The 22,470-nt window shown below is 45.2% G+C and overlaps 1 protein-coding gene across 1 annotated transcript; it reads left to right on the forward strand.

Annotated features, from left to right (window-relative positions):
* Window positions 1–7,534: 7,534 nt before the first annotated feature.
* LOC142786446 (cytochrome c oxidase assembly factor 1 homolog) lies at window positions 7,535–22,390 on the forward strand. The gene is made up of 2 exons (XM_075884138.1): window positions 7,535–7,985; window positions 16,592–22,390. Exons 1-2 carry the CDS (start codon window positions 7,731–7,733, stop codon window positions 16,832–16,834), a joined length of 498 nt encoding a protein of 165 aa, XP_075740253.1. The 5' UTR covers window positions 7,535–7,730; the 3' UTR covers window positions 16,835–22,390.
* Window positions 22,391–22,470: the final 80 nt, after the last annotated feature.

Raw genomic sequence — 22,470 nt, forward strand, 5'->3', positions numbered from 1 at the left:
AAGGTATGTGACGGGTGCAAACATGATAATCATAAGATGCGTGTCATGTAAGAAAATGACTATACATGCCACACTCAAGGCGCTAATACACTTCGACGTGACCGTTCGTTTCGTCGCGACACGTGTCTTTCGTGTCATTCTTGTCTCTGTGTCGTCGTTTTGTTCTCGCGCTATAACTATCGTCACGCCGGCGAGGCCACGCCAGACGCCGATCTGCCTGCGATGTGTTCGCAGGCACGCGCCATGCTGTGTTGCTTTGACGCATGCGCATTTGAGCGTGTTCTGCGTCCCTTCATTACGAAGAGAGGCAGACGCGGTGCTGTCTGGGTAGCGTCGTCGGCACGAAATGCAGCATGTCGCATTTCGCGCCGGTTGCCGATGGGTCGCGCCGACGGATGCTGGTCGCGCCGGTCGCGCCTGGCTAGCGTCGCGTCACCGCGCCAAGCGTGCGGGCGCGTCAACGTTACGTCGTAATATAATGGGCCCTTCATGATCCACTTGCCGCCGTTTCGCTAGCGTCACATAAACCAAATTCGGTATTACGGGACGTGAATGGACAACGAAGGTATACTAATGGTGCAAACATGATAATCATGAGATGCGTGTCATGTAAAACATGACGCCATGCTACGCTCATAGTGCGCTCGTGGTTGTTCCCTATATCTTCATACCAATTTCGGTGCTACGTGAGGTCAGTGGATGACGAAGGTATATGACTGTTGCAAACATGATAATCATGACACACGTGTCATGTAAGAACACAACAACATACATATGCTCGTGATGGGCTCGCGGTCGTTTCGCTAGCTCCACATATACAAAATATGGTATTAGGAGACATGAATAGATGACGAAGGTAAATGACACGTCCAAGCATGATAATCATGACATGGAACTCGTGTACGGCATAATTTACCTCCAGCTCGTAACGTTTTGCTGCTTTTAAAGTGGCATATCAACCTTCCCCATTCATGCTTCGCATCTCATCGATTCCCACTGTACGTGGGAGCAGCCAATTTTTTTCTTCCTCCGTATCTCCCACAGAAGAGTTCGAAGTACTCCAAATTGTTAAACCATGTGTCTAAACAATTTTGTCAACTTGGCCTCATCAAGTAGTGTGGGGCCCCCGGGATGACTTTATGCTCTCTCAGTAGAGTATCTAGTACTTTATATCTTTAACCACTTTCTCTAAACAAACTGGAAAATGTTATTGCTTTCCTGTATTAGGATACATCGCACTCTGAATTTGTCGAAAATCCGTTCTAAACCTAAAATATCTGAGACGGTTTTACGCTTTCCCAGAGTACCAAGTACCCTGATTCATTAAACACTGTTTTTAAACATCCCTGTAATATAGAGACGGCTTCCAACAGAACTGTTTTTTTTTTTTTTTTGCTGTTGTTGTGAATGTGTGCGCACATATCCCTAACGTGGTAACAACGGTGCGGAGTCTGCGGGTCACCACAGGTCATGCAAGAACCTCATTTCACAATCGAATATAGAAAGAGTCAATTGGTTAACACAGGCATCCCATCTTGTCGGGTTATAAATTGCCTTTATTAGATGCCGGGCAGTGCTGTCATGGCTTTTGCTCAGAATTTTGATGAATTGGTAATTCGGAGCACACATGCAAAGCCGGACGGACATGCGCAGACAAATGCGCATTTTATTTATTGATTATTGATTACTCATGTTGCCTCGTACGAACATTGCTGCACCATCAGGTTTGCCCGACCACGGCCGGGCTGTAGGAGCAGCACAAACGACCACGGCCCGACATAGGGGTTTCCAGTTTCCACATGAAAGAGGGCGCTCATTGGCAACGCTAACAGTGCAAGCTTCATAGGGCAGCTCATGCTTTTTACTACACCCTCCTTGATCAGGAGACAGTTCCGAGCAGAGCGTTGCTATATATAGCTTGTGCGGGACCGAAGAAAACCATCGGCATATTGTGCCTGCTCGCAACCTTCTCCAAATTACAGGGTAGCCAGCCGGTCTGAGAACTGGCTAACCTCCCTGTCCTTCCTCATTTATTCCTCCTCCTTCACCGAATTGCGAAAGATGTGGTGGACGGTAGGCCGACACATCAGGGTCGCTCAATGCGACCTGAAGGTGTCTCACCGGAACGGTTTGCTTTAGTATTACTCAAGAGAATCTCTGCGATTGCCGTAACGAACGAGCAAGGGTAGCCGGCTCCCAACACGCACTTGATTCCTAAAGCTGTCTTGCATATGAATTTCTGAGCCCGTAGAAAGCTTCACCATCCTCCACTTAACTATATAGCTTTGACTTCGCAGAGTCGCATGGCGACAGTGTGATGCCGTGTTGTGAATGCATCCAGAAGGGCCAGAGTAAGGGTTAGTTGGTTGTGCATAGTTGACACGTTTCAAGTGTGAATCGTTAGGACGATATCCAATCAACTGTTCAAGGAAAAGGAAACCGAAAAGCACCCGACTTGGAATCATAGATGAAGTAAGGCTTACAAATAGTGTTCACGTGACGCTATACAGACAGGTTCTCTGTGCTGGGTACCCGCGATGGTGGTTACTGTGGCATTTTATCTCATTATAGAGAGTTTCAATGTAGGGGAAGACGCAGACTTGTTCGGTCCTCGCGTTCTTTTGTGCTCTCCCTGCTTCTGTTTGCTAGCCTGGTCGTGGGAAGGAGGAACACAAAGGAACGCGAGGTGGCACGAGCACAAATCGAATGTCACCGTTTCTTGCACAGCGCTTTCAAGCAAGAGTTTATGCAACAGGTCAACTAGCTGGTACCCTTAGATGGACCCCAAAGTGAGTTTAATTAAACTGTCTATGAAGAATAGTGTTGTTTTGTTTTTATATTCATTTGAAGGCATACTGATGTCCATTTGTTTTGTTTTCTTTAAGTTGAGTTCACTCTGACACAAAAATGTCCAGTATACAGAGCAAATGTAAAGTTCAGTAAATGCTGACTAGATATTTTATTTCGACATTAATCAAGTCGATCATTGAAAAGTGGGCATACTCACATCAACACTATTGTAGCTTCAAGCTACTCTGGTGATTTGACGCGCCACTAAGCATGGCTAGTTCTGACGTCAGGCACAAAAACTTTCAAGACGGCTGCTTGTCCATCATCAAAAACATTCCAAATGGCCGCGTGAGTCACCGACGCAGCGGCGCGACCGTGGGAAGGTCACTCACGATATCTCGCACGAGCAGCTATAGGTGACGCCAATACCAACGTTTATGTATAAATCTCTCATAGTGAAAACTAATGTCGGTACATTACCGACCAAGCACAGGCGAAGCGTAAACATATCAGTAGTAAAAAACAAAATCGATATGCTTGTGATGGTCAGTCAGATCGGAGCACTACTAAAAATAGTAGTGAACAGAAAAAAGATCATTGTGAAACGGTTTGTTTTACGCTCGCATCGAAGGCGCTGAAAGCTGTAATCGATATGTTGATAAAAAAATGGCAGGTCCCACGTACAGTGGGAACCGATGACATGCGAAGCACGAATCAAGGTTGATATGCAACTTTAAAATCAACCCAACGTTACGAGGCAGAGGTAAATTATGTCGCACATGACTTCCGTGTCATGATTATCATGTTTCGACCAGTCATTTACATTCTTCGTCCATTCAAGTCACGTAATATCAAATTCGGTGTATGTGGAGCTAGTGAAACGGCTGCGAGCACGCTATGAGCGTAACGTGTAGTCATGCTCTACATGACACTATATTATGATTATCATGTATAGACGTATCATTTACCTTCGTCGTCTATTCACGTTACGTGATATCAAATTCGGTATATGTGGAGCTAGTGGAACGGCCGCGAGCGCATCATGAGCGTGGTATAATGTCATACTCTTACATGGCGCATGTTATGATTATCATGCTTGCGCCAGTCATAAACCTTCGTCATCCATATGACGTCACGTAACACCAAATTTGGTATATGTGGAGCTAGCGAAACGGCCGCAAGCGCATCATGAAGGGCCCAATGTACTGCGACCTAACGTTGACGATAGATAGATAGATAGATAGATAGATAGATAGATAGATAGATAGATAGATAGATAGATAGATAGATAGATAGATAGATAGATAGATAAATAGATAGATAGATAGATAGATAGATAGATAGATAGATAGATAGATAGATAGATAGATAGATAGATAGATAGATAGATAGATAGATAGACTGAAAGTCACCGAAGTTCGCTAAGAAATGCTTCGCATTAAAAAAAAAAAGCACAGCGAAACTGTGAGGACCATCAATCAGATCGGAGCTCAAATAAATTAGCAGTGTATCGTAATTTGTCCATTTACAGATCGCACCAGAACTTCTAGGCGTGTCAGGTGATTCCCTCCGCATCCCCATTCCCACATGTGTGTTAACAGTTCATGTGCACGCACATATGGCGAGCAATATTACTGTTGAGGGGCGCGTTCCACTCGTCGCTACATGTTCACGCGTTTTTTAAAAAAACAAAATATGTGAACATACTTATGTTACGAGGAAAGTATTTTACGATATGTTAGCAGCTTTCCTTTCGCGACACTGCTTCCGTCTTCCACATGGTGTCAGATGTCTCTTGGTCGCAATATTACGTTGTAAATTAGACACGAGAGTGCCACCTGAGGCATCGATTCGTGGTTTGCTTGCCCGTATTATCAGGTCATACCGCATCTTTAAAGTAACGCGCTTCAAAACAAAGATAGCACGCATTGTGTCCACAACAAAAGCGCGTGGTGGCAAAAGCGCAAGAAATGTGATGTTCTAGCAGACGACACGACCCGGCATTCTATGAGTGACGTCACCACATAGGTGGCGCCATGGTGTGTCCTCGAGGCTAATACTATCTGGCCAGTACCAATGAATGTCGTGGCATTTCAAACAATCCAAAGCACTTTCCAGAATATATCTTGTGTGACGCACGTATACTCACAGTAACGGATGAGTGGACAGTACCTCTTTTATGTTGAAGGCATAACTGGCTGAAACGGCCGGGCCCAAACCTTCCGCGCTCGGTCCGGGTAGAAAACCGTATCAAAAAAAAAAAAAAAAAAAAAAAAAACCGACTTGGGCTTGGGCGGGCCGGAGCATGAAATTTTCGGGCCGGGCCGGTCACGGGCCGGAAAAATCGGCCCGTGCAGTGTTCTACGCTGAAGCGTCATGTTTTGCTGCTAACACAAACATAAGTGCTACCTTTTTATGAAACACTGTAAACACACACACACACACACACACACACACACACACACACACACACACACACACACACACACACACACAAGCCAAATATTTTTCAGGCCCCTGTGACCCCCCGGCGCGTGCCAAGGAACTGCTCGTGTAATAAGCGGCCTGCTCGTCATCAGAAGAATGCATCAAGGTTTAGTATCGCGCGACGAAAAAAACTACCCAATCGGCAGGACGATGCAGTCGCTCAGAAACTCGCGCTTCTATGAGAAATCTGGGTTACGAGACGGAATCAATTTGGCAAAGCTAAATCGGCGCTGAAAGCCTGAACTCCCCCCCCCCCCCCATCATTCCCCTCCCCCCCTTCTGCCGAAGTTGGCAGTAGCAGACGACACGCGGCCTTGAGTGGTTGTTTTGGTCAACCATCGTGGCTACTATTGGTCGCACACCGCATCACGTGGGCACCTTTTTCGCTGCCATTGGCTAATTCAAACATGTCAGAGCCTCGACCGTTTTTATTTCGTGCTAAGACTAGCGACGAGTGCGGAAGCAGACGACGCGGATTTTTTCTGAAGAAGCAGCGCTTGTTGTCATAGGTGCCACCGAAAGCATTCAGAAAGGCACGGGCCGAGCGAAATGAAACGAACAAATTACCAGAAATGTGCAGGTTTGATAGTTATTCGATGGGAAGCCCACGTGCCTTTTCAGTGCGAAAAACGCGAGCTGACAGGTTTGGGACGCGCTGTTGGCGGTCTCGATCAGCTTTCCAGAGCGAAGGGTTTGTGTTGGCGGCACTGCTTACATTTCGCGGGTTTCCTTTTTTTCGTTTTTGTGCACCCCGTCTGGTAGGAGAGGGGAGGGCTCCTCGCGACTAGGTCAACACGTGATAGTCCGGCGCGACCCGGGCGGTTGCCATGGCGACGGCGTGCCGAGGACTGGCGCGTCAAAGTGAGCAGACGACGCGACGGCAGCTGAAGGCGAGGTCAAAGGTCTGTACTCACCGGAACGTTGTAAACAAAGAAACCGAGGCGGAATAACCTTTCTTTGCTAAACCTGTTTACGTCTAAGATCTGTGCAAACGACACGCTGAACCGCAAAGCTGCAATCAAGCGACGTCGGATTAACCAGGATATGACCCCACCAAATGCGAACAGCACGCGAGGCGAAAAAAAAAAAGTACAAGAAAGTGTGCAGAGTTTTATATTTTTTTTTTCTGCCTCCGTTGTACGTTGTTGGCGCATTACTGCAAGTGCGTACATGTCTAATAGAACCATGACATCGGTACAGCTTACAGCCGAATCTGCTTTGAAACATGTTAGATGCTTGTTAGGCTGCATGTTAGGCTTTTAAAAAATGTCTTGCTTAAATGCATTGTACTTTCATGACTCGTGCGGGGCTGCAGACAACGCGCTCATGCTGTCTCAAATGATTGAGTGAATGAATGAATGAATGAAAAGAAATATTGAATAACGAACAAATAAATATACTTGTTTAACGACTAATAGATGTGCCAAGCTCGCGAATGTACGGTTGTAATGATAAACGCGGCGACCTTGCATCGCGAACAGCCCGCCTATTTGATATTTGGTATATGCAGGGATCGCGATGATCTAGCCGATATTCGCATTCATTAATAAAATCGAATACTAAATGGCACGGCATTGCAAGCTTTCACCTGCAGTGCCATAAAACTCCCTAAATTTGCAAAGTTCCCGACCAGCTGTGCCAAAACACGTGAACAATTGTCCCAGATGACGAAGTGCACCCTAAGTATGAAAAAAGAGGAGATGATTCTTGTCGTTAAATTGGACGGCGCTAATTATTGGTCATGTATCTGAATTGACGTGAAGAAATTTATCGTACGTGTTGTGAGCTATTTTCAATTAATGCATGCACTGATGCTGGAAGCTCATAAACATTTTTTTTTCTTTAACAGCATGCGCTAGTCGGGTGTTTGCACTTTCAAATATAAGAGTAGTATAATAATTGTTGATGTTGAACGTCCCAAGAGCACAAATTGATTATGCGTAAGAGGTTAAAGCAAAGTTTAGTAGAGGGTTCCTGAAATATAGACGTGCTGCCGGGATTCTTTACCATGCGCAGAGATTCGTAAATATTGTAGGAAAAGCTATGTTAACGACCACCTAATTTAAACTACACACACGGACCTCAAGCATTCCATCAAAATCGCTTCGAATCTAAGGGCAGCTATCGTTCACGATACTTGACGGGCCAAAACCGAGCATAAACACCGAAGCTACCGCTTATTGTCGCGGCCAGTCCCATCATCATCGAATTCGGCGTCGACCAATTCAACCAAGTCAAGACAAGTCAATCCCAGTCGACCTTGACTTTTGCGTGAGCTGTGCAGACGATCGTGCTGCAGCCGGCGCAGTGCGTTGTTGAAACGTGTTAGCGTTAATTACCGATGCGCTGTTCGGCGTATTTCGAAACAAGAAAGGCCCGATCTCGGTCTTCCATCCCTTCAATGTGAGGTAGCCGTCTTCACGGACTTCAGCTGTGGTGGTGGTGGCCACGCCATGCGTTTGCCTAGCTTCAATCGGCTGCTGCAGATCTCCGGTTTGGTCGGAATCGGTCTGGTGGGCAGCACTTTCTGTTTCAAGAATTACCTGGCCAACAAGATGACTGAGTTGGAGTACTACAAGATTGCCATGTCCACGCTGCAGGGAAATGCTGCGGCCATGAGACTTCTCGGGGAACCGCTCAAAGAACGTCGCATCGACATCAGCGACACGGACGGCACCAAAACGAGACCGCATCGAGCTCAAATGAAAGTAATAGGCCCCTTTAATTAAGGCTGGCATGACTTGATTAGAAGCTTTAGAAGAACTTCTTGCTGGGTGAGCGGGCGCTTATCTGACGTAGGATATGGCGCGCACATAAACGAACGAACGAAGAAAAGGAATTTTAGGAGTACGTTTCTGTCTTTGATACAATCTTAATTCAAACCAACAGAGGGTGAAACCCGCGATGGTACAGGGGACGTTAATTGTACTGTTTTCTTCTCTGTATTTTAATAATTATTGATATAATTAGGAAGAAAGTACGTAGAAAAGTAAGGTTGTCCTTTTGTTCGCCTTACTTCATTCGCAATTATTTGGAAATTACTGCAATCACAGTTAAAAAAACAGCACACGTAATGTCTCTTATACCTTCCTTGGCTTTATTATGCGTTGGTTTTCATTAAAGTTGTAGGAAACAAAGAATGAACAATCTAAAAGAAGAGAACGGAAACTATCAACTGGTTTTACACGTTCTTAAGTCTGCATATACCAGTAAGTTTAAATGTCACATTGAAAAGGAAGGGGATAAAGGAAGAAGGCATGCAATACAAAATCAACTCACATGAAACAAAACCTGCGAAAAAATATGCGTTATGTTGCGTACAAATTGACAGGTCTGTCGCTTACACAGTCACCCCCCTTTTCAGTAACGAAAAAGCTTTGCTAATTTAATGCTCTACTCTGGTTCTACCCGTGTACTCAGATTTGGGTGCACGTTAAAGAACCCCAGGTGGTCAAAATTTCCGGAGCCCTCCACTACGGCGTCTCTCATAATCATATGGTGGTTTTGGGACGTTAAACCCCACAAATCAATCAAATCTGGTTCTACTCTTTTTCAGTAACTTTTAGGGAAAGGTTCGCATGCTACGCTTGGTACTGCAAAGAGCGGGCACATTCCCTTCTTCTCAGTTTCAGAGTGACAAAGCACCGAGAATTGAGTGAGAAGGGAAGGATCCATAATCTGCGGCATCACCACTGCACCAAGTGGTTAGGACTATTGAACTCGTTTCACTCCATGAAATTCACGAGTGTGTCGAGGTGGTAGAGTGGCTACGGTGCTCGGGTGCTGATGGGAAGGTCACGGGCTCATCCCGGCCGTCGCGGTCGAATTCGATGAAAACCAAATGCTTGAAGCCTGCTTATTGTGCAATGTTAGTGCAAGCTAAGGAACACCTGAAGGTTTAACTTTACAGAGCCCTTCACTATGGGGTTCCTCTTAATCACATTGTGTTTGCGGAATGTAAAACTAAAAAATCATTAACTATTCTAAGTTGCATCAAAACTGTTAAATACGGCATTTATCGTGCAACACTGCACTCATAAACTAATTGCACTCAGCAAAGCTATTGTGTGCAATTAGTTGACAAACTGCTAATTTAGTGCATAATTATAGTTTTAGTCAAAGCATTTGTTTTTTTTTTCACGATGCACACTGAAAAAATGTGAGCTTATTTGTAATCATAAGTGAAAACAAGAGCAGCAGTTTGGGCATAGATTGAAATTTCAATGATCGATTTTCAAGCCAGTTGAACATATTGGTTAGCTCTGGTTTTAGTTGACATTGAAACCGAGCGCCTGATGTGAGCTTATTTGTAATCATAAGTGAAAACAAGAGCAGCAGTTTGGGCATAGATTGAAATTTCAATGATCGATTTTCAAGCCAGTTGAACATATTGGTTAGCTCTGGTTTTAGTTGACATTGAAACCGAGCGCCTGATTGTGGTGTTAGAGAAACTAAAGAACTAATTGATTTTTAACTTGTCAATAAACTACCATTTCATAATTTCGAAAACACTACTCTTACCGCGAGATGATGATTGGTAACCGACAAATCACTCGTAAAGAAAATGCAGGGGGAGATGCCACCATCCGATTCCGGGAAGTCACACCACCCAACACCGGGACGTCATACATTTTGAAGGTGTCTACCGGGTCCTAGGTAGCTTTTACTTTATAAAAATGAAGTAAATTGTCATTCGTGGGTGCCATAGACCAAGCATACAATGTTTCAGAAAATCTTGTCAAGCCAATCTCAAGAAAATACGAAAAATATATTTTGAAAGTTTTTTTCATCATGCACGTAGATTTCAGCATGAAATCTAAAAATGAAGCTTCAACTATGATTTTATCTGCAAATAATGAACTTATCATTGTGAAACATATGGCATTACAGTTCTCATAGTACAGTTTGTCAATCGAAACCAAGTCAGTGTTTCGATTTAGTGTCCATTCAAATAAATTCATGCTGGGTGAATTACACAGGTACTGCAGAGGGCATCAGAGAAGGGCGTTGTGGGATGAAAGCACGAAATTCACTTGTGTTATTGGAAACAAATAAATTGTCTGACATGAGGTAATTGTTATTCATTGAGCAGCCCTTCATCATGCAGCAGACATAAACATACATATGATCATGATTACTTTCTTCATTGTAGAAAAAATTTTTCTTATTGTCATGTGTGCCGGCTCTTACTATTAAATGTTACTTGCCATCGGCACAAAGCCCACTTTTCTGAAGTTGGGAACCTGGGGACGACTTTAATCAGCCAAACCAGTTTCAAAATTCTTGCTTCTCATCACTAGCATACTTACTCAATAATATTGTTACCACTTGTGTAATTTAGGTATGTGCACCTGTGTAGCGGGGAACATGGTGGTAGCAGAAGAGGAGGACGTTCAGTTGGTGGCAAAAGCTCGCTGCTCCCGTTCACTGCAGTATACCGTCGAGTCGACCGTTACGTCTGCTTCGAATAAACCCCTCGTAGACGTAACAGAGTGGTGGAGGTGCTGGGTACGACACATCGACGTACCACGGAGCTACAGCTGTTCGGAGTTCGCCGGAGCCGTCGTCTTGCCGGTCTGCCGCCGACAACAGTCGTCATGACCCAGAGCGAAGGTCAGGAATCAACCGCCTCGACTTCGCGCCAATCTACACTGGCTACACCAAGGCATCACTACATGGAACCCCGCCCGTTCGCAGGAATGGCAGCAGAAGATGTGGACGCGTGGCTAACGCACTACAAGAGGGTGAGTTGGTACAACCACTGGAACTCTATCGATCAGCTGGAAAACGTCGCGCTGTTTCTCACGGACACTGCCCTGATGTGGTATGAAAACCACGAAGAGTCCTTGACAACATGGGCTATTTTTGCTCAAGAACTCAAGAAGTGTTTTGGTGACTCCGACTCAAGAAAGAAAAGCGCGGAGCGGACTCTTGCTGGAAGAGCCCAGACTCCTGGAGAAACCTGCACTGCCTATATAGAGGACGTTCTTAAGCTTTGCAAGATTATAAACCCGCAGATGTCTAAAGAAGACAGGGTCGGACACCTATTGAAAGGCATAGCGGAAGACGTTTACAATTTTCTGATAGGCAGGGATGACCTCACCTCTGCCTCCGACGTCCAACATCACTGCCGCACGTTTGAAAAATTGAAGACTCGTCGCATCGCCCCGAAATTCGGTAGGCTGGCAAATGTGACAACGGTTGCCAGCGTCGACGTGAGCCCGCCCACCGACCTTGCCGCTACTATTCGGGCAATTGTGCGTGAAGAGCTGCAACGACAAGGTAGTAGGGTTGACGAAACCATTCCTCATCCACCTACCAATCCACCCTACTACACGGCGGCACCATCAGCTTCTTTGCCACCATCGGTATGTGTGGCAGACATCAGCGAAACTGGAAATCCGCGGCCACGTCGTGACTCATTCGTGGCCGACCAGCGATATGGCCAACGCCTTCGGCACGGCCCCGCCACACAGAGGTGGGCAGCCCCCGCTCAACAAGCTCGTCAACGACCCTTCACAGCTGAGCGGTCCCAGCATTGGTTCGGTGAGCGTCCTCTACCAGTCTGTTACAACTGTGGTTTCGAAGGACACATTGCCAGGTATTGCAATTACCGGCAGCCGCCAAGGTATGACCGATCACCGAGATTTAACCGTTCTGGCGTTACCCGAGCACCGACATTTCCGGGAAGCGCGTCTTACGAGATCCCAGGACCACTACGAAACCAATCTCTGGCCTCTGACCGCAGTGTGACACCACCACCTGCCCCTCGTGCCAACCGATCACCGTCTCCTCGGCGCCGCCACTCCTCGCCTCTTACGAAAAACTAGCCGGCGCGGCCGTTGGAGGTGAGGTCGCCGGACAGTCTTCGATTTCAACAGATATACCTCCGTTAGCTTCCATGTTTAGAAATAAGGTTCGAGTACTTATCGATGGCGTACCAACGATGGCGTTGGTGGACACAGGTGCAAGCGTGTCAGTGATGAGTTTAGTTTTCACCCGCCTTCTTGGACGAAAGGTTATGTTTCATTGGGACTGTCCTGATACGTTTCGTGGAGTTAGCGGAGAGGTGTTACAACCTGTTGGTGTCTGCACTGTGACTGTTAGTTTGGCGTGCCAGAACTTTGTCGCAGAGTTTCCTGTTCTCCCTCATACTACGCATGACGTCATTCTGGGCCTCGATTTCTTGAAGCTATGTGGTGCTACTGTCGATTGCCGCACAGGACAAATTACAGTAGATTCTGATATCCCAGTTTCGTTTATGGAAAACTCGCCGTCTCAAGAAAGTGCTCTTTGCGTGTCTGTGGACACAACTGTGCCGCCGTTGTCTGCAAAATGCGTCCCTGTTGTCTGTTCACCTGCAAGCGAGAAAACATTTGACGCAACTGTGGAGCCCGTGCATCTCAGTTGCATAAAGAAGGCAGTTTTAATACCGTACTGTACACTATCGGTTGCGCAAGGGCATACTGGTTTGTGGGTGATTAACTGCTCTAGTGAACCTACAGTGCTGCCGAAGGATCTGAAACTTGCAGAGATTCGTGAACACCAAGTATTCTCGCTTGCCACCCTCGCAGAAAGCAATGATTCCCCGGATAAGACCCGTTGGAATAATCTGCACGCCAGGGACACCACCATTATGGCTATGATTGATAAGTCACTCAGCACCAAGGAACGTAATGAACTGGCGAGTATTCTGCGCAAACATGCCGGTATTTTTGATTTCGCTCAGCATGATTCACCGTCACTCCCTGCTTCTCGTATAAAGCACCGAATCGACACGACATCTCACAGACCTCTCCGACAGAAACCATATCGTGTATCGCCGTCAGAACGCGCAGTGATCAATGAACAGGTTTGCGAGATGCTCAAGCAAAATGTAATTCAGGAATCATGTAGTCCGTGGGCCGCCCCAGTAATTCTAGTGAAGAAGAAGGATGGGACATGGCGATTTTGTGTTGACTACCGCCGTCTCAACGCCATCACTAAAAAAGACGTATACCCACTCCCACGGATTGATGATGCTATCGACTGTCTATCATCGGCCTCTTACTTTTCGTCTGTGGATCTGAGGTCAGGCTACTGGCAGATTCCAATGCACGAGGAAGACAAGGAGAAAACGGCATTTGTTACAACAGATGGACTATTTGAATTCAATGTGATGCCGTTCGGACTCTGCAACGCGCCCGCAACTTTTGAGCGATTTATGGACAACATTCTGCGTGGATTGAAGTGGGAAGTGTGTATGTGTTACTTGGACGACGTTGTAATTTTTGGGCGCACCTTTTGTGAGCACAACACACACCTTGACCTCGTACTGGACTGCCTAAGCAAAGCACGCTTGGTGCTCAACTCAAAGAAATGTCGTTTTGGAGAGCGCCAAACACTCGTCCTTGGACACTTAGTAAACAAAGAAGGCATACGACCGGATCCCGCCAAGACGGCCGCAGTGGAGGCATTTAAGCAGCCAAACTCGGTGAAAGAACTGCGCAGCTTTTTGGGGCTTTGTTCATACTTTCGCCGATTCATTCCTGGCTTTGCCAATATTGCATACCCGCTCACGTGTCTGCTTCAGAAAGGTGCGCAGTTTGACTGGACCCCGGAATGCGAGTCTGCTTTTTCGGAGTTGAAGTTTCTTTTGATATCCCATCCGATTCTTCAACACTTCAATCCTCTCGCTCCCACTGAGATTCACACAGACGCCAGTGGTATTGGTGTAGGTGCTGTCCTGGTTCAACGCTTGGATAATCAAGAACACGTCGTAGCGTATGCAAGTCGCTCGCTCAGCAAGTCCGAGCGTAACTACACTGTCACAGAGCAAGAATGCCTCGCAGTAGTCTTCGCAGTGCAGCGCTTCCGGTCCTACCTGTACGGACGCCCCTTTACTGTCTTGACAGACCATCATTCTCTCTGCTGGTTGGTTAATCTGCGTGACCCATCTGGTCGGCTGGCGCGCTGGGCACTTCGTCTACAAGAATATGACTTCACGGTTTCGTATAAAAGCGGCCGACGTTACGCTGACGCAGATTGTCTTTCGCGACTACCGCTTCCAACGATGGAATGTGACACGGACACCTTCGATACCTACATTGCATTACTCGACCAACCATTTCCTGATAACAAGACCTTTAAGGATGAGCAACAAAGGGACAGCACCATACAACAGCTTCTTGCTACCAAACCAAAATCATCGCCTACGCGCTTCTGCATCCAAGACGGGCTAGTTTACAAAAAGAACTACACCAACACCGGCTCACGATATCTTCTGGTGGTTCCGAAGAGTCTTCGCGTTTATGTCTTGCAGGCTATGCATGATGACCCAACATCCGGTCATCTAGGCACAGCAAAAACTCTTTGCCGTCTTCAAGAAAGATTCTACTGGCCCAAAATGCACCACACGACGGAACAATACGTGTCTAGCTGCAACGAGTGTCAACGTCATAAGCGCCCAACAAGTGCTCCTTTAGGGCGATTACATCCGGTGCCGCCCCCTAGAACTCCATTCGAGCAAGTCGGGATTGACCTCCTTGGACCCTTTCCCCGGTCATCTAATGGAAATCGCTGGATAGTCGTTTGCACCGACCATTTAACACGGTACTGCGAGACCGCTGCCATACCATCGGCAACTGCAGCTGATGTGTCTTCCTTCATGCTACGTTTTGTCATTCTTCGACATGGGCCTCCCAAAATCGTAATCAGTGACCGTGGCCGACAATTCACAGCAGACGTGATGGAAGAGATGCTTCGTGTCTGTGCTTCAAGGTTTCGGCACTCTACGCCATACCATCCCCAAACGAACGGTCTAACTGAACGAACGAACAGAACTCTCTCGAACATGCTGTCTACGTATGTTGCATCCGATCACAAGGACTGGGACAGCATTCTACCCTTTATCACATATGCATTCAACACCGCTCAGCATGAAACTACCGGCTACAGTCCTTTCTTTCTTCTATATGCTCGACCACCTCGTCATACCCTGAATACAATCTTCCCGTGTTTGGACCATCATGATCCCTGCATATCCGAGATCATCTGTCGGGCAGAAGAAGCTAGACGCCTTGCTTATTTGCGCACTCTTGCTTCGCAAGACCGCTCGAAGGCACATTTTGATTGCCGACGCCGACACGTGACGTACAATCGCGGCGACCTAGTGTTGCTCTGGACACCAACTAGAAAACGCGGTTTGAGCGAGAAACTGCTAGCGCACCATGCGGGACCTTATCTTGTTGTAGACCGTATCAGTGATTTAGTTTACCGCATAGAGCGTCTCCATTCAAACGGCCGACGGTCTGCAAAAACTGAACTTGTCCATGTTGCACGTTTGAAGCGCTTTATTCCTCGAGAGACTGACTCGCCCAGTGGGCCTCGTCTGCGCGGAGGGAAATGTTACCACATGTGTAATTTAGGTATGTGCACCTGTGTAGTGGGGAACATGGTGGTAGCAGAAGAGGAGGACGTTCAGTTGGTGGCAAAAGCTCGCTGCTCCCGTTCACTGCGGTATACCGTCGAGTCGACCGTTACGTCTGCTTCGAATAAACCCCTCGTAGACGTAACAATATGTACACTTTATTTTTTTGAAACCATCACAAGGTGTGGCCCTCGCATGAATAAGGCTTACGACTGTCTGATGAAACTACAAATGATGTCCAAAATAATGTACAAATGCTTGATAGACGTTCAAAACATATGCACAAACATAGTAATGCAAACATTTAATACTATCACAGACTTATTCAAGAATTGGCACTTCTGATCTAGTTCGGCTTTGTTCCCACAGCTTTCTGCCCAAACACGTGCCCAAAGATTGTCGTTGCAAGAAAATGGGCATAGATCTTTCATGAAACGTCTCGGTTTAAGATTCTTTAACCCCACCTGGGGAGACAAAAGTGCATGTCTAGACGAGTGAACACAGTACCCTTCACACAGTGCTCCCAAGGTATGCGATGCAGGGATCACTTCATTTGGCTACACATAAGTTTCTGACAGCCATACACTAAGTATGGCTGCCAAAAACTCGTGTGCACGTAAGATGAACGTCAGGTGAAGAAACTCTATTTCTAGCAGGCTTATTGAACAGGACATATTTCCAGCTGGAAAGACTTTCACTTGGACCCCCCCCCCCCCCCCAGCAGCTGAAGAAAATCTGAGTGTGCCCTTGGCCATACTACATCCCATGCCTTTGGTTTCTTCTAGTGCGGTATACCATTTTGTGGTGAAAACACAGCTATAATTCAAGAACACTTCTGGTGGTCAAGTGCCTTCATTAATCTCTTCACCTTCTTACACACAACTCTGCGCTTCTTTGCGACTCAAGGTGCCAATCCAAGGCTCCAAGCAGCGGGGCGAGCTCTACCTGTGGGCGGAACGACATGCGCTGGATGTGCCTTGGGAGCTGCTCCGGCTTGAACTTGGCTTGGAAGCGCACAGGGACAAGCGGCTTCTAGTCTACTACAATCCAAAGTATGCCAAGGACTATGTGAAAGACTTTGACGTTGACGTGATGCCCTTGGTCGCTTCGACAGAGTCCACTCAACCACGCAGTGTGCCCTCGAGCTAACCCACACTTCACGTGGTAGTTTGTCCAGGCTGATATGGATTTTGAACTCATCTGTCTAGGCTTGTACTGACTGAGTGACAAACCGTCTTGGCATGTTTGTGGTGTCCCTGAGGCACAAGCTATACATAACCTTTAGAGATGAACTTCCAACTCTTTTATGTGGTGATTGGTGCAGGAGTCGAACGTTGCAGTGCGCATTGCAGTGGGTTCTTGCCTGATACCGCATCTACCCATTTTGCTTACAATAAATCATAAGTGTATGTATGTGTTTCGTGGTAATCTGTTGTCACAACTATGGCATCAAGTGCTTTATGCTGTCCTTCATGCCTCAGCACAAAGTACAGCTGAAGCGACAAATGGTGCTGCCATTATAAACTGGCTTCGATGCACACGTTTAATTTTGAAGTGTTTCCAACAGTGACCACAAGAAGTTGCACCTATCTATTGAATAATAATAATAATAAAAAGCACTTTACAATTAAGCATCCTACAAACAGTCTTTGCGAGCTCTCTATTTTGCAAATTTGCAATTTAGTAAAAGATTCTTTCAATGGTTTCGTGATGCACGCCATACCTTAGCAACAATGCAAGAAACACAAACAAGAAATTATTAAAGCGCCGTCCATTGCATTTTCTTGTCAACGCATCTTCTACTGTCGTTAGCATTTAACCTGTAATTACATGTTAGCTGCTCTTTTGTAATGCTGCTGTGTTACTTTTTCATGCACTTTGTTTGTGCCAAAATCCTGCTTACTGGCACAAAATTCTCATGCCTTGTAATTTATCCCCGATGTTTTATTGGTTTATGAATATTCGTCAGTGCATACATATTTTATTCCTGTTGGCTATTTCTATTCATTCATTGTGTCTATTGTAATGCAATGCCATAATTACTATATGATACTACGTTGTTCCCTTTTAGTACCTTTTTTCTCTTTTCATATTTAGGCTGTCTTTGGAGCTGCCTTTGTGATTCTATACAACAAAGTCTTAGCAATTATTCTACATCCCCCCCTTACGTAATGGGTCCAAAGGATTGTGAGATGTTAATGTAAAAAATGAAGATAAAATTTATGGTGAAAAAAATTATAGGTAGACAGAAATTGATGTTCTGTATCCCCAAAATATGAAACAAGTGCCGAAGGGGATAAGTTAAAAAGGGTCATGTATTGCTTGTTCCTGTGGCACTGCTGCATATTCAAGTTGAGTTTCAAAATAAATTATATACAGATGTTTCTCAGGATAAAGTCACCATATAAACAGCACCTGCAAAAAAATTTTTTTGCCGGCATCTATAGACTATTTTACCTCAGACATATAGGTGCAGAAATTGTGGGCTGTTAAGTCAATGTTTCCTTGTTTTTGTATATTGCAATGTGTGTGAGTTAATAAGGCAATGAAACATCGTGTGCACCAATTCAACCGTTTCCATGTGTATGCATCCACTGTAACGCTGTTCGCTTAGTTGTTAAAGATGCAAAACAAAAGTATAAAAGCCCAGCATGGAGGCATGGAAACTCCCCTGTAAAATAGTCTAATTGTTTCAACCAATGGTGGTGAGTACTCTAAAGCAAGCAATTAAAATTAGGAAGGTGTGCACAGCCTGTGCTGGACAAAGGAGCAGCATATTTTTTTGTCTCACTTTTCTGTTTCCGATTCACTCGTGACTGCTACTGTCTAGCTACTCGCGTAGTGTCGCACTCCACGACAGCAGGCCACCCAGTGTGCGAAACTCGGGTATTTTTGCACAATACCGAAATGTGAAAACACTCTTGCACTTTTACAATGTCACAAATGCCATAGTGCTACTATGCTTGCTGGAATCCCTTCTTTGCCCTAACTGCCTCAGCGAGATAGAGGCCTATTTAGCAACAGATGTGCTTGACTTTCCATTTTTTTATGTAGAAACGCCCCGTAACCCAAATGCAAAAATTGCTACACAATTTCATCAAGTCGCATCTATTAGTATAAGTAAGCGTCGTTGGTTGTTGAGGCGTGTTGGACTGCGTGTGCACACTGCAAATGATGAAATTTAGTTCTTTTTATGTTTGCATCAATAGGATTAAGGACACTCAAATGGCCAGCTCAGATGGGTAAATAATTGTAAAACTCTGTTACAGCAGTGCACTTAGTGGCAAGACTATTCTGGTTTCAGAAATAGATCACAACAAGATTTTTGTGGTTTATGCTTAAATTGCCGCGAGACATGTACTAGCGAAACTCATTGTGCACAAGTCTTGTGTCTAGACTCCATTACACACAAGACTTGTGTGTAGCAGCAACTTAACAACTTTGACAGGTTGTACTGCTGGTAGGCAACTCTGTTATGTATCTGATTATGTAGTAAAGTGATTATCAGTATTTGAATGACATAAGTCCAACAAATGAATGCGACAAAGGGTACAGTTCCTATAACAAAGCAGACCACTGTACGCCTCCTTTCTAAAGTTTGCAAGGCAATGTGCCTGCTAGTTCGATCTCGTCGACAGTCACATAGCTGACAGTAAGCACGATAGTACACCGCTGCATTATCTCCACAACTGGTCCGCCCTATTCGGATCAGCCGTTCTGCTGTCATTGCCACCATAGGGTTTCCTACAGTACTTACTAGAGGCAATTCAGGCGCTAGTGACTATGGGAGCTGCAACGTACGGCGCTTCAGCCCACGTGGAAGTGATCGGTAGTGCACAAATTTGCCGAGTCTTCGTTCTTCCACCTCTGTTTGGTTTCTTGGGGCCCGGATCCACTTTGTCGCAAGACGAAGTTCTGCAAAGGTTCAGCAGTTGCGCTTCACCACCTCGACCTTTCTGGGCTTTCCAGTTCAAATCGGCTCCTGAAGTTCGCAAAGGTCCGTTATTTCATTTGAAACAAAACCAATAAAACCAAAACACAACAATGAACAAAGCCACAAGTGTGTTCAAAGCCGAAAGCACGAAAATTAGGCAAATTTGTGTACTGCCCGTGATTACCATGATGGCTCAACGATCGGAGTGCCTGAGTTTCATACGGTTAACTTTAAGAAACTCCATTATTACCACACCAAAGTGGGCCGATCACAGATAAAGTAATTGTAAGTCACGTAGGTAATGTTCTCGCAGCCCCTTTTTTTTCGTAGAGCTGTCACATCGCAGGGTATTGCCACATGTATATTCAAAATTTGTATCCGCCATGCATATCCCCACACACGTGCATTGGCGCAATGGATGCAGCCGCCAACAGTGAATTCCTCAAACGTAGGCGGCAGACGCATGCACCCACAATATAATATCGCCACAGAGAGAAAAAAACACAAAGCCTTAAATATGTAACAACAGATTTCCTTGCTAGATGATCACCATGCTCCCCTCTCAGATAGTCATTGCACCTCAGCATTTAACACCTTCTTTTCATCCGTTTTCACCCGGGAAGACCACGCCGACGTTCCGAACGTTCCCGATCTCAACATAGATTATATGCAACCTATTGAAATAACGCCTGAGGGTATCGCACTTCTTGTCACTAATCTTAAACTATCTACTTCAGCTGGCATTGACGGTATAAATTCCAAACTTCTGAAAAACACCCTTTCTGTTTCTGTTAATATCCTGTATCACCTTTTCAGACAATCATTAGCAACAGGCCAGCTTCCCATTGACTGGAAGATTGGTAAAATAGTCCCTGTGTTTAAAGCCGGCGATAAACATTCACCCGAAAGTTATCGCCCCATCTCTCTCACGTGCATCTGCTGCAAACTCCTGGAACATATAATCGCTTCTCATGTTTTCAGGCACTTAGAATCTAACCATTACTTTTTTATCAACCAACATGGATTTAGAAAAGGTTTTTCGTGCGAAACACAGCTGCTGGAATTTACGTCAGAACTACATTGCAACATGAACAATAACCTTCAGACTGACTGCATTTTTCTCGATTTTTCAAAAGCATTTGATCGCGTACCCCACTGTCGTCTGATTTCTAAATTATCTTCACTCCGATTAGATTCGCTCGCTTTATCTTGGCTTCGAAACTTTCTTTCACTCCGCCAGCAGTTCACGGTAATAAACAATATCCAATCCCCTCTTTCCCACGTAACCTCAGGTGTACCGCAGGGGTGCGTCCTCGGCCCCCTGCTGTTCTTAATTTATATTAACGATTTGCCAATCAGCACCTCATCTCGCATGCGAATTTTCGCCGATGATTGCATTATATATCGCTCAATAACCTGTACCGATGATCACCTAACACTGCAAAATGACCTCAACAAGATTAATGACTGGTGCAAAAAATGGCTTATGTCGCTAAACAAGCAGAAGTGCAAAATTATGTGTTTTACACGCAAGCAACATATTCCTAGCCATTCGTACATAATTGATGACTACCCTCTGTCGTACGCATCATCCTACAAGTACCTCGGTATTCATTTCACACCAAATCTTTCTTGGTCACACCATATCACCACCATTTGTGCGAAAGCTTCAAAATCATTGGGTTACTTACGCCGCAACTTGCATAGCTGCCCATCCCATGTTCGGCAGCTAGCTTATCAGACCTTCGTTCGCCCACAACTTGAATTCGCCGCATCGATCTGGTCCCCATACCAAAATTACTTAATCAACATGCTTGAAGCTATTCAAAATAGGGCAGCCCGATTCATCTCACGAAATTACGACTACCATAGCAGCATAACGGAAATTAAACTTTGCCTTTCTCTTCAACTGTTGAGCACTCGGCGGGATATTTCTCTCCTATGCCTCTTCCATAAGTATGTTTACAGTAACAAACCATTCCCATTTCAACTCGATAAACCTTGCGTTACATCTCGTAGGCTGCATAATAACTTAAGTTTCACGCGATTATATGGGTCAACGGACGCCTTTAACTCATCGGCTCTTCCTCGCGTCATCCGCTTGTGGAATGATCTCTCGAATGACATTGTATATCAATCAGACCCCGAAAAATTCAGACAACTTCTTCACTCTTTCTTTCAGTCATAGACACTTCAATTGGTTTTTTTTACAAGTATTTTTTGCACCTCCTGTATCGTTCCAGTGTAATTATATTCATTCGTTTTTTCCATTTTCCTCCCGCTTACAGCTTAGGGCCTTGTGTTCGTTCAGTAAAGAGCACGCACTTTTTTTTTTTTTCGCTTCACACTTTGTGACCGCCTGCATTTTCCTACTTTATAATGTTCTTATACACACGAGAAAAACTCTCTTATCGCCCTTTATTATCCTGTATTTCTTAAACAAGAACAAATTGCTTTCTGCGTGCTGCTCTAAAATATTTTTGGCTACGTGTGTGCTAGGTGTTTTTTAGTAAGTGTATTGCGGATATTTGTTCTCCTCCCACCAGCAATGTTCCGATGTGTAACTTCAGATGACTTTTTGTACATTCTCTCTTTAGTGACATATAACGCGTTATTTTTTGTTGAGTTCTTTCAAAGTTTGATGTTTCCTTACGGTTTTGTCGCGACACTCACCCTTTGTAACCCCCCTTACACAATGCCCTGCAACAAGGGCCTGTAAGGTATTTTTAAATAAATAAAAATAAATAAATAAACAAAATTGACATTCTGTTCTCACGGTCCGATGTTTGGATCTTACTGAACCTCATTGAAATTCTTTTATTTTCTTTTGTTCTTTTTTGTATTTACTGTA

This window comes from Rhipicephalus microplus, unplaced genomic scaffold, assembly GCF_043290135.1.
Source record: "Rhipicephalus microplus isolate Deutch F79 unplaced genomic scaffold, USDA_Rmic scaffold_24, whole genome shotgun sequence".
NCBI lineage: Eukaryota > Metazoa > Arthropoda > Arachnida > Ixodida > Ixodidae > Rhipicephalus > Rhipicephalus microplus.

Bases quoted from the DNA above. Each gene is read 5' to 3' on its own strand.
- LOC142786446 (XM_075884138.1), top strand. From the start codon at position 7,731: ATGCGTTTGCCTAGCTTCAATCGGCTGCTGCAGATCTCCGGTTTGGTC. The intron at 7,986-16,591 runs GTAATAGGCCCC...TTGCGACTCAAG, and splicing joins CGCATCGAGCTCAAATGAAA to GTGCCAATCCAAGGCTCCAA.